This window comes from Salmo salar, chromosome ssa14, assembly GCF_905237065.1.
Source record: "Salmo salar chromosome ssa14, Ssal_v3.1, whole genome shotgun sequence".
NCBI lineage: Eukaryota > Metazoa > Chordata > Actinopteri > Salmoniformes > Salmonidae > Salmo > Salmo salar.
Window position 1 is genome coordinate 7,680,663 of NC_059455.1, and position 15,601 is coordinate 7,696,263.

Genomic DNA, 15,601 nt, shown 5'->3' on the forward strand with positions numbered 1-15,601 from the left:
TCTAGGGGGGATTTATTAAACCACGTTAGGGCCCAGACGTTTTCCTGACCTTTTGATCTGTAAAAACTCTGGATCCTAAACCATGTTTCATTCTACTGCTCCTAAGGCCAGGATCTAGGGTCAGGGTTGTTTTTGCTCTCCTAATGGTCACGGTGAATTGGGGTATGGCGAGCTGATTCTAGAACTGTAATTACCGTATTTTAAATTCAGCTCTATTTCTTCCCCACAGTGATGTTTTTTCACAACATTACTCCACAATGTAAATGACAAACTACTCCCTTTTTAGACACCACCAGAGAGAAGAGGAAGCAGGAGAAAGATGGGGTAGAGTACCACTTTGTCTCAAGGCAGACGTTTGAAATGGACATCGTCAACCACAAGTACGTATTTCTTGATGGGAGAGAAAGTAGCCAGTGACCTTTACTGATTATGCTGTTCAATAGGCAGTGATCACCATATGGTTAAAGGCAGTTACTAAATTAGTACTTTGTTAGTAAGTTACACCCTTTTTCAATAAAAAAATGGTGGTACTTTTTACCCCTTTTTTTCTCCCCAATCTCATGATATCCAATTGATAGTTAGTCTTGTCTCATCACTGAAACTCCCATACGGACATGATAGAGGCGAAGGTCGTGAGCAATACGTCCTCCGAAAACACGACTCCGCCAAGCTGCGCTGCTTCTTGACACACTGCTCGCTTAACCCGGAAGCCAGCCGCACCAATGTGTTGGAGGAAACACCGTACAGCTGTGAATGTGCCCGGCCGCCACAAGGAGTCGCTAGACCGTGCTGGGACAAGGACATCCCAGCTGGCCAAACCCTCCCCTAACCCGGACAACGCTGGGCCCAGGATTGAACCCGGATCTGTAGTGACGCCTCTAGCATTGTGATGCAGTGCCTGAGACCGATGCGCCACTCGGAGGGGCCCCAGTTATACCCTTTTGAGTAAGGTGTTAACCAACGATGCATATTTGCATGTTGAGTGCAGTGCTACCACACAAGCATTTAATTTGTTGGCATTCCATTTCACTAGAGCCCTGGATAAGACACATCCAGGCATCTAGTCATTGAACAATAAAACAAGCAGGTGGTTCCCATTTAATATGCATGTCACGTCCTGGCCAGTATAAGGGTTAATTGTTAATATAGTTTGGTCAGGACGTGGCAGAGGGTATTTGGTTTATGTGGTTCGGGGTGGTGGTTTTTCTAAAAGGGCATTTGATTTATGTATTCCGGGGTTTTTGGGCACTGTTCCTTGTTTATGTAATTCTATGTTTAGTCTAGGTAATCTGTTTCTATGTTGAGTTAATTGGGGTGGACTTCCAATTGAAGGCAGCTGTGTGGTGTTGCCTTTGATTGGAAGTCCTATATTAGTTGGGTATGTTTGTCTGTGTATTTGTGGGAGATTATTTCTTGTTTTGCCGAGTGAGCCTTTCAAGACTTTCGTTGTTCACTTAGTTTGTAAATAAATACACAAGATGAGCATCAACATTCCTGCTGCGTTTTGGTCCTCCTTAACCAACGACGACCGTGACAATGCAACAAGGGAGATCAGCTGAAACGCAAACATTCTAAGATATTTGGAACAGTCAGGGTCTGCAAAATGCTATATCTTAAGCAAAAAACTCACCACAAGCGGGTTGGCGGAGCAAGCAGAGTGAGGTGGATGGAAAGGACGGGACAGGCAGAGCAGTGACTGTATGCTAGCAGGATAGTCAATATCTCCAATCATCTTTGCTGGTAGCGATGTTGTGTTTCCTCAAGTGGATGAATTGTTCTAATTTAGCATGTATGGTAAAGCCTCAACCCTTACCTACCTTCATCATTTGTATGGCGATAAAAAAGCAAAAATAGAGACACGTTCTATTTGAGGGATGCGTCAAAGCGGACATCCCGCCCACCTTGTTCCGGTTAGGTCATTATAATTCAAAACAACGTGTTCTAAAATAAATCACACACACGCCTCGTATGCTCGCCTTTGGTGAGTTTAGGCCATTGCTCAAAGAGAACTAGTGAGCCTGATATTCCAATGTTTTCATGGCATTTACTCTCTCTAATGCTGAACCAGGACAGGAGGTAAGACGTGGCATTCCAGTAATGCCCTGGGATGGATTCCTGTCACGGTAGTCGTAAGGAGAGGACCAAAACGCAGCGGAAATATGTACACTCATCTTCTTTTATTGGGACAAAGAAGGAAAAACCCAAAACAAACACGTAGACACGACGACTAACAGGCCGGTAAGGCACAAAGCTATACGCAGCACAACCTCCCACAAACTAACAGGTGAAAACAGGTGACCTAAGTATGACTCTCCATCAGCAACAACGATGTACAGCTGTTCCTGATTGAGAATCATACCAGGCCAACACAGAAATACAAAACTAGAACAGCCCCTTAGAAATACAAACACAAGAACCTACCCAACACCCCAGAACACATAAATCAAATACCCCTCTACAATACACACACAACCCGAACCACCTAAATCAACTACCTCCTCTACATCGACACTTACACCAATAAACCCCAGAAACACTCTACACAAAATATCCCTCTATCTAAACACATACATAAAACCATGAAAACAAATACCCTCTGCCACGTCCTGACCAAACTACAATAACAAATAGACTCCTTTACTGGTCAGGACGTGACAGATTCCCATTTTCTCATTCTTCTTTTATGTGTCTTTTAATGCGAAGACATCAATGTAAGCAAGTATAAGGCAAGTATAAGGGTTGATAGTTCATTACAACCAAAACTGGTAGCAAGCGACAAGGAACGAGATAATTTGGGATTTTTTCTTAATTACATTTACATTACATTTACATTACATTACATTTAAGTCATTTAGCAGACGCTCTTATCCAGAGCGACTTACAAATTGGTGCATTCACCTTATGATATCCAGTGGAACAACCACTTTACAATAGTGCATCTAAATCTTTTAAGGGGGGGGTTAGAAGGATTACTTTATCCTATCCTAGGTATTCCTTAAAGAGGTGGGGTTTCAGGTGTCTCCGGAAGGTGGTGATTGACTCCGCTGTCCTGGCATCGTGAGGGAGCTTGTTCCACCATTGGGGTGCCAGAGCAGCGAACAGTTTTGACTGGGCTGAGCGGGAACTGTGCTTCCTCAGAGGTAGGGGGGCCAGCAGGCCAGAGGTGGATGAACGCAGTGCCCTTGTTTGGGTGTAGGGCCTGATCAGAGCCTGAAGGTATGGAGGTGCCGTTCCCTTCACAGCTCCGTAGGCAATCACCATGGTCTTGTAGCGGATGCGAGCTTCAACTGGAAGCCAGTGGAGAGAGCGGAGGAGCGGGGTGACGTGAGAGAACTTGGGAAGGTTGAACACCAGACGGGCTGCGGCGTTCTGGATGAGTTGTAGGGGTTTAATGGCACAGGCAGGGAGCCCAGCCAACAGCGAGTTGCAGTAATCCAGACGGGAGATGACAAGTGCCTGGATTAGGACCTGCGCTGCTTCCTGTGTGAGGCAGGGTTGTACTCTGCGAATGTTGTAGAGCATGAACCTACAGGATCGGGTCACCGCCTTGATGTTAGTGGAGAACGACAGGGTGTTGTCCAGGATCACGCCAAGGTTCTTAGCACTCTGGGAGGAGGACACAAGGGAGTTGTCAACCGTGATGGCGAGATCATGGAACGGGCAGTCCTTCCCCGGGAGGAAGAGCAGCTCCGTCTTGCCGAGGTTCAGCTTGAGGTGGTGATCCGTCATCCACACTGATATGTCTGACAGACATGCAGAGATGCGATTCGCCGCCTGGTTATCAGAAGGGGGAAAGGAGAAGATTAATTGTGTGTCGTCTGCATAGCAATGATAGGACAGACCATGTGAGGATATGACAGAGCCAAGTGACTTGGTGTATAGCGAGAATAGGAGAGGGCCTAGAACAGAGCCCTGGGGGACACCAGTGGTGAGAGCGCATGGTGCGGAGACAGATTCTCGCCACGCCACCTGGTAGGAGCGACCTGTCAGGTAGGACGCAATCCAAGCGTGGGCCGCGCCGGAGATGCCCAACTCGGAGAGGGTGGAGAGGAGGATCTGATGGTTCACAGTATCAAAGGCAGCAGATAGGTCTAGAAGGATGAGAGCAGAGGAGAGAGAGTTAGCTTTAGCAGTGCGGAGAGCCTCCGTGACACAGAGAAGAGCAGTCTCAGTTGAATGCCCAGTCTTGAAACCTGACTGATTAGGATCAAGAAGGTCATTCTGAGAGAGATAGCAGGAGAGCTGGCCAAGGACGGCACGTTCAAGAGTTTTGGAGAGAAAAGAAAGAAGGGATACTGGTCTGTAGTTGTTGACATCGGAGGGATCGAGTGTAGGTTTTTTCAGAAGGGGTGCAACTCTCGCTCTCTTGAAGACGGAAGGGACGTAGCCAGCGGTCAAGGATGAGTTGATGAGCGAGGTGAGGTAGGGGAGAAGGTCTCCGGAAATGGTCTGGAGAAGAGAGGAGGGGATAGGGTCAAGTGGGCAGGTTGTTGGGCGGCCGGCCGTCACAAGACGCGAGATTTCATCTGGAGAGAGAGGGGAGAAAGAGGTCAAAGCACAGGGTAGGGCAGTGTGAGCAGGACCAGCGGTGTCGTTTGACTTAGCAAACGAGGATCGGATATCGTCAACCTTCTTTTCAAAATGGTTGACGAAGTCATCCGCAGAGAGGGAGGAGGGGGGAGGGGGAGGAGGATTCAGGAGGGAGGAGAAGGTAGCAAAGAGCTTCCTAGGGTTAGAGGCAGATGCTTGGAATTTAGAGTGGTAGAAAGTGGCTTTAGCAGCAGAGACAGAAGAGGAGAATGTAGAGAGGAGGGAGTGAAAGGATGCCAGGTCCGCAGGGGAGGCGAGTTTTCCTCCATTTCCGCTCGGCTGCCCGGAGCCCTGTTCTGTGAGCTCGTAGTGAGTCGTCGAGCCACGGAGCAGGAGGGGAGGACCGAGCCGGCCTGGAGGATAGGGGACAGAGAAAATCAAAGGATGCAGAAAGGGAGGAGAGGAGGGTTGAGGAGGCAGAATCAGGAGATAGGTTGGAGAAGGTTTGAGCAGAGGGAAGAGATGATAGGATGGAAGAGGAGAGAGTAGCGGGAGAGAGAGAGCGAAGGTTGGGACGGCGCAATACCATCCGAGTAGGGGCAGAGTGAGAAGTGTTGGATGAGAGCAAGAGGGAAAAGGATACAAGGTAGTGGTCGGAGATTTGGAGGGGAGTTGCAATGAGATTAGTGGAAGAACAGCATCTAGTAAAGATGAGGTCAAGCGTATTGCCTGCCTTGTGAGTAGGGGGGGAAGGTGAGAGGGTGAGGTCAAAAGAGGAGAGAAGTGGAAAGAAGGAGGCAGAGAGGAATGAGTCAAAGGTAGACGTGGGGAGGTTAAAGTCACCCAGAACTGTGAGAGGTGAGCCATCCTCAGGAAAGGAACTTATCAAGGCGTCAAGCTCATTGATGAACTCTCCAAGGGAACCTGGAGGGCGATAAATGATAAGGATGTTAAGCTTGAAAGGGCTGGTAACTGTGACAGCATGGAATTCAAATGAGGAGATAGACAGATGGGTCAGGGGAGAAAGAGAGAATGTCCACTTGGGAGAGATGAGGATTCCAGTGCCACCACCCCGCTGGCTCGATGCTCTAGGGGTATGCGAGAACACGTGGGCAGACGAAGAGAGAGCAGTAGGAGTAGCAGTGTTATCTGTGGTAATCCATGTTTCCGTCAGCGCCAGGAAGTCTAGGGACTGGAGGGTAGCATAGGCTGAGATGAACTCAGCCTTGTTGGCTGCAGACCGGCAGTTCCAGAGGCTGCCTGAGACCTGGAACTCCACGTGGGTTGTGCGCGCTGGGACCACCAGGTTAGAGTGGCAGCGGCCACGCGGTGTGAAGCGTTTGTATGGCCTGTGCAGAGAGGAGAGAACAGGGATAGACAGACACATAGTTGACAAGCTACAGAAGTGTTGTTTCTTGTATTATTGTCTCCTGTGTCTTTAGAGAACTGTTTCACTTTGATATCCTTTTTCTTCTGTCCTGATTTTCTCTTTCTTTTCTTCTGTTAACTAGATATTCTTTGTTGTTCTTCGTTAGCGAGCTAGCTTCTTCCAAAAGAGTCCCTAGCAACTGCTTAGCAACTGGTAAACAATTCAGCTAGCTAAGATAACTACAATTTTATGAAAAATAGTTATTTTTCAAAAGCCTATCTTTGTTTGTTGCTTGTTTTTTCTCCTCTTCAGTCTTGCAGTTTTCTTTTGCTTTTTTCCGATGTACTTCACTCTAAAAACCATGTAAATTTCAATATTTGTAGGAGCTCATTTTTCAGCTGCTGCTGCTCAAATTGGAGTTCCGGAACATCAACATTAATCAGGAATGACATGTTATTGAGGAGAATTCCAATAGTTAAATGCATAGCGATTTAACATATTTGGTTTATTTTGAAAGCTGTCTATGAACAAAGAAGGACATTAGCATTTTGGATCAATTCCCCATGTAAGTCTCCTCCGTTTAGCATGTACATTTGAAGTCAGAAGTTTACATACACTTACAGTGGGGCAAAAAAGTATTTAGTCAGCCACCAATTGTGCAAGTTCTCCCACTTAAACAGATGAGAGAGGCCTGTAATTTACATCATAGGTACACTTTAACTATGACAGACAAAATTAGAAGAAAAACCCAGAAAATCACATTGTAGGATTTTTAATGAATTTATTTGCAAATTATGGTGGAAAATAAGTATTTGGTCAATAACAAAAGTTTATATCAATACTTTGTTATATACCCTTTGTTGGCAATGACACAGGTCAAACGTTTTCTGTAAGTCTTCACAAGGTTTTCACACAATGTTGCTGGTATTTTGGCCCATTCCTCCATGCAGATCTCCTCTAGAGCAGTGATGTTTTGGGGCTGTCGCTGGGCAACACGGACTTTCAACTCCCTCCAAAGATTTTCTATGGGGTTGAGATCTGGAGACTGGCTAGGCCACTCCAGGACCTTGAAATGCTTCTTACGAAGCCACTCCTTCGTTGCCCGGGCGGTGTGTTTGGGATTATTGTCATGCTGAAAGACCCAGCCACGTTTCATCTTCAATGCCCTTGCTGATGGAAGGAGGTTTTCACTCAAAATCTCACTATACATGGCCCCATTCATTCTTTCCTTTACACGGATCAGTCGTCCTGGTCCCTTTGCAGAAAAACAGCCCCAAAGCATGATGTTTCCACCCCCATGCTTCACAGTAGGTATGGTGTTCTTTGGATGCAACTCAGCATTCTTTGTTCTCCAAACACGACGAGTTGAGTTTTTACCAAAAAGTTATATTTTGGTTTCATCTGACCATATGACATTCTCCCAATCCTCTTCTGGATCATCCAAATGCTCTCTAGCAAACTTCAGACGGGCCTGGACATGTATTGGCTTAAGCAGGGGGACACGTCTGGCACTGCAGGATTTGAGTCCCTGGCAGCATAGTGTGTTACTGATAGTAGGCTTTGTTACTTTGGTCCCAGCTCTCTGCAGGTCATTCACTAGGTCCCCCTGTGTGGTTCTGGGATTTTTGCGTGGAGCCCCAGATCGAGTGAGATTATCAGTGGTCTTGTATGTCTTCCATTTCCTAATAATTGCTCCCACAGTTGATTTCTTCAAACCAAGCTGCTTACCTATTGCAGATTCAGTCTTCCCAGCCTGTTGCAGGTCTACAATTTTGTTTCTGGTGTCCTTTGACAGCTCTTTGGTCTTGGCCATAGTGGAGTTTGGAGTGTGACTGTTTGAGGTTGTGGACAGGTGTCTTTTATACTAATAACAAGTTCAAACAGGTGCCATTAATACAGGTAACGAGTGGAGGACAGAGGAGCCTTTTAAAGAAGAAGTTACAGGTCTCTGAAAGCCAGAAATCTTGCTTGTTTGTAGGTGACCAAATACTTATTTTCCACCATAATTTGCAAATAATTTCATAAAAAATCCTACAATGTGATTTTCTGGATTTTTTTTCTCATTTTGTCCGTCATAGTTGACGTGTACCTATGGTGAAAATTACAGACCTCTCTCATCTTTTTAAGTGGGAGAACTTGCACAATTGGTGGCTGACTAAATACTTTTTTGCCCAACTGTAGGTTGGAGTCATTAAAACTCATTTTTCAACCACTCCACAAATTTCTTGTTAACAAACTATAGTTTTCGCAAGTCTGTTAGGGCATCTACTTTGTGCATGACACAAGTCATTTTTCCAACAATTGTTTACAGACAGATTATTTCACTTATAATTCACTGTATCACAATTCCAGTGGGTCAGAAGTTTACATACACGAAGTTGACTGTGCCTTAAACAGCTTGGAATATTCCAGAAAATTACGTCAATGCTTTAGAAGCTTCTGATAGGCTAATTGACATCATTTGAGTCAATTGGAGGTGTATCTGGGGATGTACTTCAATGCCTACCTTCAAACTCAGTGCCTCTTTGCTTGACATCATGGGAAAATCAAATAAATCAGCCAAGACCTCAGGAAGGAGACCCGTTCTGTCTCCTAGAGATGAACGTACTTTGGTGTGAAATGTGCAAATCAATCCCAGAACAACAGCAAAGGACCTTGTGAAGATGCTGGAGGAAACGGGTACAAAAGTATCTATATCCACAGTTAAACGAGTCCTATATTGACTTAACCTGAAAGGCCACTCAGCAAGGAAGAAGCCACTGCTCCAAAACCGCCATACAAAAGCCAGACTACGGTTTGCAACTGCACATGGGGACAAAGATCGTACTTTTTGGAGAAATAACCTCTGGTCTGAGGAAACAAAAATAGAACTGTTTGGCCATAATGACCATCGTTATGTTTGGAGGAAAAAGGGGGAGGCTTGCAAGCCAAAGAACACCATCCCAACTGTGAAGCACGAGGGTGGCAGCATCATGTTGTGGGGGTGCTTTGCTGCAGGAGGGACTGGTGCACTTCACAAAATAGATGGCATCATGAGGTAGGAAAACGATGTGGATATATTGAAGCAACATCTCAAGACATCAGTCAGGAAGTTAAAGCTTGGTTGCAAATGGGTCTTCCAAATGGTCAATGACCCCAAGCATACTTCCAAAGTTGTGGCAAAATGGCTTAAGGACAACAAAGTCAAGGTATTGGAGTGGCCATCACAAAGCCCGGACCTCAATCCTATAGAAAGTTTGAAGGCAGAACTGAAAAAGTGTGTGCGAGCAAGGAGGCCTACAAACTTGACTGTTACACCAGCTCTGTCAGGAGGAATGAGCCAAAATTCACCAAACTTATTGAGGGAAGCTTGTGGAAGGCTACCCAAATCATTTGACCCAAGTTAAACAATTTAAAAGTAATGCTGCCAAATACTAATTGAGTGTATGTAAACTTCTGACCCACTTGGAATGTGAAATAAAAGCTGAAATAAATAATTCTCTCTATTATTATTCTGACATTTCACATTCTTAAAATAAAGTGGCGATCCTAACTGACCTAAAACAGGGAATTTTTACTAGGATAAAATGTCAGGAATTGTATTAAATGTATTTGGCGAAGGTATATGTAAACTTCCAACTTCAACTGTATGAAAGTATTCCATTAAGTTCATATTTGTTTGGCTCAATTTTAACTAGTGTTTCTGTACGGTTTTGTGTCTCAGGTTTTTAGAGTATGGGGAGCACAGAGGGAACTACTACGGGACCAGTCTGCAGTCGGTGCACAAGGTCATAGGGGAGGACAAGGTGTGCCTACTGGATGTGCAGCCTCATGTGAGTGACAGGCCAGCAGGCCAATCACAATCCCAGACCAGTAAATGACAGGTCAAGGAGCCAATGATTTGATTGATTCAATTTATTGGTCTTCTTATGATCACATCATGAAAATGGTGACATGGGGCCTAATTTGTGTGCTTCTTAACTCTAATTGAATTCAAATCTCTCTTTATCCCTCTGCCTGGCTTTTTCTCCCTCTTTTCAATACCACAGACTGTACAGCGCTTACACACAACCGAGTTCAAACCATGTGTTGTTTTTGTGAAGCCACCATCGATTCAGGAGCTACGTTTTAGCCGAAGGAAAGCTACATTCATTTCCACCCAAGATATGACGAAACTGACAAAGACATTTTCGGTAATGTCAAGGCTGGGTGAAACTGTTTTTGGTAACAGTTTATAATAACTTTCAGTAACAAACCATTTATAAGACATTTATATATAGTTTACATCATTTATTAATCATTACTCCTACATTTGTAAATGTATGGATTTCTCTTTACTTTGAAAGCTAGTTATTCACACATGTATTAATAATTCCTAAGATCATTCATAAGATGTTTAATATAGATCCTTATAAATCATTTTCCTAATCATTAGTCATTGTAAATAACTAGCTTACTAACATTTACAATGATTAATAAATGGTGCTCAAATTGTTTAAATGCATATTAAATGTTTTACCCAGTTTTTTTTATTTCATTTTTTGATTACGTATGTTTGAATGGAAACCGTTCTTTATGTTTTTGCTGCAATGTAGTTTTCCTACACGACATCATTGAGGTGGAGGGGAACACTGAAAAAAATGTATCTGTTCTCACTTCTTGTACACACATACATGATCAAACATGTTTGTGTCCCAGGTCTTGTAACATGGCAGCATGAGGTGGTGTGAGGTTACACACAACTTAGTTTAAACATGGTTGACCCGCTGACTTATAAGAGTAGCCAGTGGCCAAAAGGTCACAAATAAAATGGCTGCAGGGTGGGCTGCATATACAGTGGTGTCCAAAATGATTGGAATCCTTGATAAAGATGAGCAAAAAAGACTGTATATTGTAGGACATTTTAGCCAAAAACCTGTTTGCCTCTGTTTGCCTACTTGGCCACAAGACAATAACCCCAAGGACACATCATAATCCACAAAGAAATGGTTAATTGACCACAAAATCAACATTTTGCATTGGCCATCTCAGTCTCCTGACTTGAACCCCATTAAATACCTGTGGTTTGAATTGAAAAAGACAGTCCATGAGCACAGACGAAGGATATCAAGGATCTGGAATGATTCTGTATGGAAGAATGGTCTAAGGTCCCTCCCAATGTGTTCTCCAATCTCATAAAACAGTTTAGAAAAAGGCTATTTTGTTATCTTCGCAAGGGGAGAGTGCTGGAGTACTGAAAACAAGGGTGCATAAATGCATTTGTATAAAATAATATAATTTCCCAATTGTTTGGAGCATATATTATAGCTCAGTATTTGTATTATTTTATACAGTCTGGACCCCACTGTATGTTCCAAAAGAACATACCTGTGTGTGTGTGTGTGTGTGTGTGTGTGTGTGTGTGTGTGTGTGTGTGTGTGTGTGTGTGTGTGTGTGTGTGTGTGTGTGTGTGTGTGTGTGTGTGTGTGTGTGTGTGTGTGTGTGTGTGTGTGTGTGTGTGTGTGTGTGTGTGTGTCTGGATGGGACAGAGGGCCTTGGTAGGTGTTGTCAGGTCACCCTCAAAACTCACATCTGTATTCTCATTCAGTTTGTGGTCACAACCACCTCTATGAAAACATAGGGTCACACATCTGGGTTGCACCATGGTCTAAGGTTGCCCAATGTCAAGCATCAGGGCCTAACATGATTTAAGCATATTATATGCCTCCAACCTTAAAGTGTCAATCAGCAGTTGAAACAAAGCTACTCCCCGCCCCTGTTTCTGTAAAAATATGAGGGATGGGGCCGGAGTAATGTAACCACGCTCAAATTCATAGACAGAGCTATCGACGCAAACAATTTTTGAGGCTATATAGTGTTTGTTTTCATTTAGTAAAAAACGCTTTTATTTTGGGTTCTGATGGGGTACGACAGTTGAAATAAGCTCATGAGGCAATAAGTTATATTTTTGAAGAATAAATGCGTACATATAATTAATTTACAACTTATAAGATGTAATTTCAAAATTTGGTTGTTCATCAGCAGTCACTCAATTATCCCATGTCAGCTAATTTTCTTTTGATTTGTAAGTTAGTCTAGCGGCCAGCTATCTAAAGTTGTAGTAAGCATGGTTGAATTATCGACTGAGGTAAGTTATCATATTAAAAACTGCAAACATTTGTCTCAACCCTATGGCAAAATGTGTTGAATTGCAGGAAATTAACTGTAACACTGCTCATTTTTCTCTCCGCCCCAAGGCAAAATGAGTAGAATTGCATGAAATGTGGGTACACAGACTGTGGTCCCTCATGATGAGTTCTGTTTTCTGTGGTCCCCACCCCCATCAAAGTTGCCCATCCCTACCTTATGTGATGCTGGTCTTTATTGGCCACGTGATGTGATGTTTTCAACATAAACCCCTTTGCATCTAAAGGCAGGATCACCTGATAATGAGTGATAAAGGTCATGTTTTTGGATGGAAATACCCGTACTACCATCCTTCCAAAGCATGACCTACAATTGGCCTACAGGTGAGAATTCAGCTGTAGAATTTATGAACTCAGAATTCACACATGTACTTCCTGTTTCTCACAGGAAGAGGACTTTGAAGATATGATTAGCTCAGCAGAAGCCATGGATAGCCATTACGGCCACCTGTTTGAGATGGTCGTCGTCAATGGCGATTTCGCCATGGCATTCAACAAACTGAGGGCGGAGCTGGAAAAGCTTGAGACGGCGGCGCCTCAGTGGATTCCTGTGGAGTGGACCAGTCACACCAAACAGAACACAGAGAGCCTGTGCTGAACACACTAAGAGCCTGGTCATACATGTCTCATTCACACTCACAGCAGGCTGCTGAGGGGAGGATGGCTCATAATAATGGCTGGAATGGAATTAATGGAATGATATCAAATACATGGAAACCATGTGTTTGATGTGTTCGATACCATTCCATTTATTCTGTTCCAGCCATTACTATGAGCCGGTCCTCCCCAATTAAGGTGCCACCGGCCACCTGTGTTCACAATATAGTGTCAAACCATACTGTGTGGGGTCAGATATTTTGTTTTCACATTGTCCTTTACAGCACAGTTCCAGCCACTTTCATGGATGCATACCCAGGCCAACCTAGTATAGTTAGGCTTGGCCCTATAGTGTAATTCAGGCAACAGAGACTGAAGAAACGTAGGGAGAGAGAATTGCACATCCATTTTTCCTTCATAAGTTCAACTCACTTCATCTTTTGACGCACATTAAAAAAAACGGATAGATTACACATGGCCGTCAACTGTTTTTAGTCAATATTGAGAGTGGTTACATTTCTCAAGCCTCATCCCTTACCTGTGGAGTGACCACTTCGTTGTTGTTTGAATCCATCTTTTAAACTGGAAAAGGACTCTTCTGCCAAAACAAAGGAAATGTCAAGGAACATGGTCACACCCCTGCAGGGAATACAGAAGTGTAAGGGGAAGCACTCAAGGCAGAGAAAATAATGTACAAACTCAGATTCATTCGACTAAATCTAAAATACTATAATCATTATTTATATGTGTAATATTTAGACAGAGTCTAGACAGCCTTCATGAGAAATAACTAGTCCCAACTTCAAGTTAGTCACAGAGCACGGCCCTTAAAGAACTATAGGAATCCAAATCCCTACGCCTCCTGTCTGACCATAGTACTTACATGTCCAAAACAGTGTTATTGGTCCCTACCGCCTACGTGCCAGCTTTTCTTTTCTTCGAGTTCGCATTTCTACATTGGCAATTAGGGTCGAAACATAAAAAACCTCCAAAAGCTTGTGGTCACACAGACCTTCCCCCTGCCAAGTTACAAACACGAGCATGTAATTACTTTGACAGCTGCAATACCTCAATTAACTGTAATGTATCCCAGAGCAAATATTACCCGGCCCAGACACTCACCAACACTAACAGCATGCTGCATATAGAACAAGGAAACAGTGCACACAAGCATAGTCAACACTTAACAAAATATATGAAAAAAGTGTTGGTGAAACTAAATGAATTGAAGATATTTTGACAGGGGAAGGTTAACAAGGGAACATGGACAAGATGAAGCAGATTCATTGCTTTTGTTGCTGAAATGGTAATAAAAATGTAATTGTACAGACATTGTGGGAGGAGTGGTTGAATGTGAAAGGATTATGTTGTAACATAACTAATTAGAATTTGTATTCATGTGTAAAGTTAATAAGCAAGCGTATGATTTCAAAGTTGTGAAGTGTGCACTTGTCAAGAGTTCATGATTACAAACAATGTCAGAAAATTGTCATATGTGACATATCATTGACAAACATTTCCATTCAACAATTACATATTTTACGGTTAATGAGGAGAATGACATACAGCACACAACACGCCCAGTAAATCTTTCAGTAATTCCATTTAATGGATGCATTCCTGTGAGTACAGGGGGATTTCCTTCCTCTTTTGGATCATGCTGTCAATTGGGTGTGAAAGAGTGTAAATGTGTCCATCATGTCTTAAAGATGAAACCGCCGTCATGTGAAGTCAGTTATGTGTTTCCCGGGGATTTAGGCTCTCGAGCCGCCTAACATGCTGACCATACCACTCGCGCGCACATGCGTCTGCGTGCATCATTGCAAGCATTTTGATTTTGTCCACCCACACCAGACGCGATCAGGACACTCAGGTTGAAATATCAAAGTAATATTAGTTTGGGGACAGGTCGAAAAGCATGAAATATTTATGGGAATTTAGCTAGCTAGCTTGCTGTTGTTAGCTAATTTGTCCTGGCATATAAACATTGGGTTGTTATTTTACCAGAAATGGTCCTGTACTCCGAAAATTAATCCACAGATAAAAGGGTAAACCGAGTTTGTTTCTAAATGCAGCAAAAAAGAAACGTCCTCTCACTGTTAACTGCATTTATTTTCAGCAAACTTAACATGTGTAAATATTTGTATGAACATAACAAGATTCAACATCTGAGACATAAGCCGAACAAGTTCCACAAACGTGACTAACAGAAATGGAATAATGTGTCCCTGAACAAAGGGGGGGTCAAAATCAAAAGTAACAGTCAGTATCTGGTGTCGCCACCAGCTGCATTAAGTACTGCAGTGCATCTCCCCATGGACTGCACCAGATTTGCCAGTTCTTGCTGTGAGATGTTACCCCACTCTTCCACCAAGGCACCTGCAAGTTCCTGGACATTCCTGGGGGGAATGGCCCTAGCCCTCACCCTCCGATCCAACAGATCCCAGACTTGCTCAATGGGATTGAGATCCGGGCTCTTCGCTGGCCATGGCAGAACACTGACATTCCTGTCTTGCAGGAAATCACGCACAGAACGAGCAGTATGGCTGGTGGCATTGTCATGCTGGAGGGTCATGTCAGGATGAGTCTGCAGGAAGGGTACCACATGAGGGAGGAGGATGTCTTCCCTGTAAACTCACAGCATTGAGATTGCCTGCAATGACAACAAGCTCAGTCCGATGATGCTGTGACACATCGCCCCAGACCATGATGGACCCTCCACCTCCAAATCGATCCCGCTCCAGAGTACAGGCCTCAGTGTAACGCTCATTCCTTTAACGATAAACGTGAATCCGACCATCACCCCTGGTGAGACAAAACCGCGACTCGTCAATGAAGAGCACTTTTTGCCAGTCCTGTCTGGTTCAGCGACGGTGGGTTTGTGCCCATAGGTGATGTTGTTGCCGGTGATGTCTGGTGAGAACCTGCCTTACAACAGGCC

The 15,601-nt window shown here is 43.8% G+C and overlaps 1 protein-coding gene across 1 annotated transcript in view; it reads left to right on the forward strand.

The window, feature by feature from the left end:
- The window catches only part of LOC106568692 (MAGUK p55 subfamily member 7), a 58,234-nt gene extending 43,739 nt beyond the window's left edge, over positions 1-14,495 (forward strand). The window contains exons 13-16 of the mRNA XM_045693835.1: positions 287-380; positions 9,603-9,711; positions 9,928-10,071; positions 12,452-14,495. Coding sequence (XP_045549791.1) covers positions 287-380; positions 9,603-9,711; positions 9,928-10,071; positions 12,452-12,661 — 557 coding nt within the window. The 3' untranslated portion in view covers positions 12,662-14,495. The remainder of the gene's footprint in view (positions 1-286; positions 381-9,602; positions 9,712-9,927; positions 10,072-12,451) is intronic.
- The last annotated feature ends 1,106 nt before the right edge of the window (positions 14,496-15,601 follow it).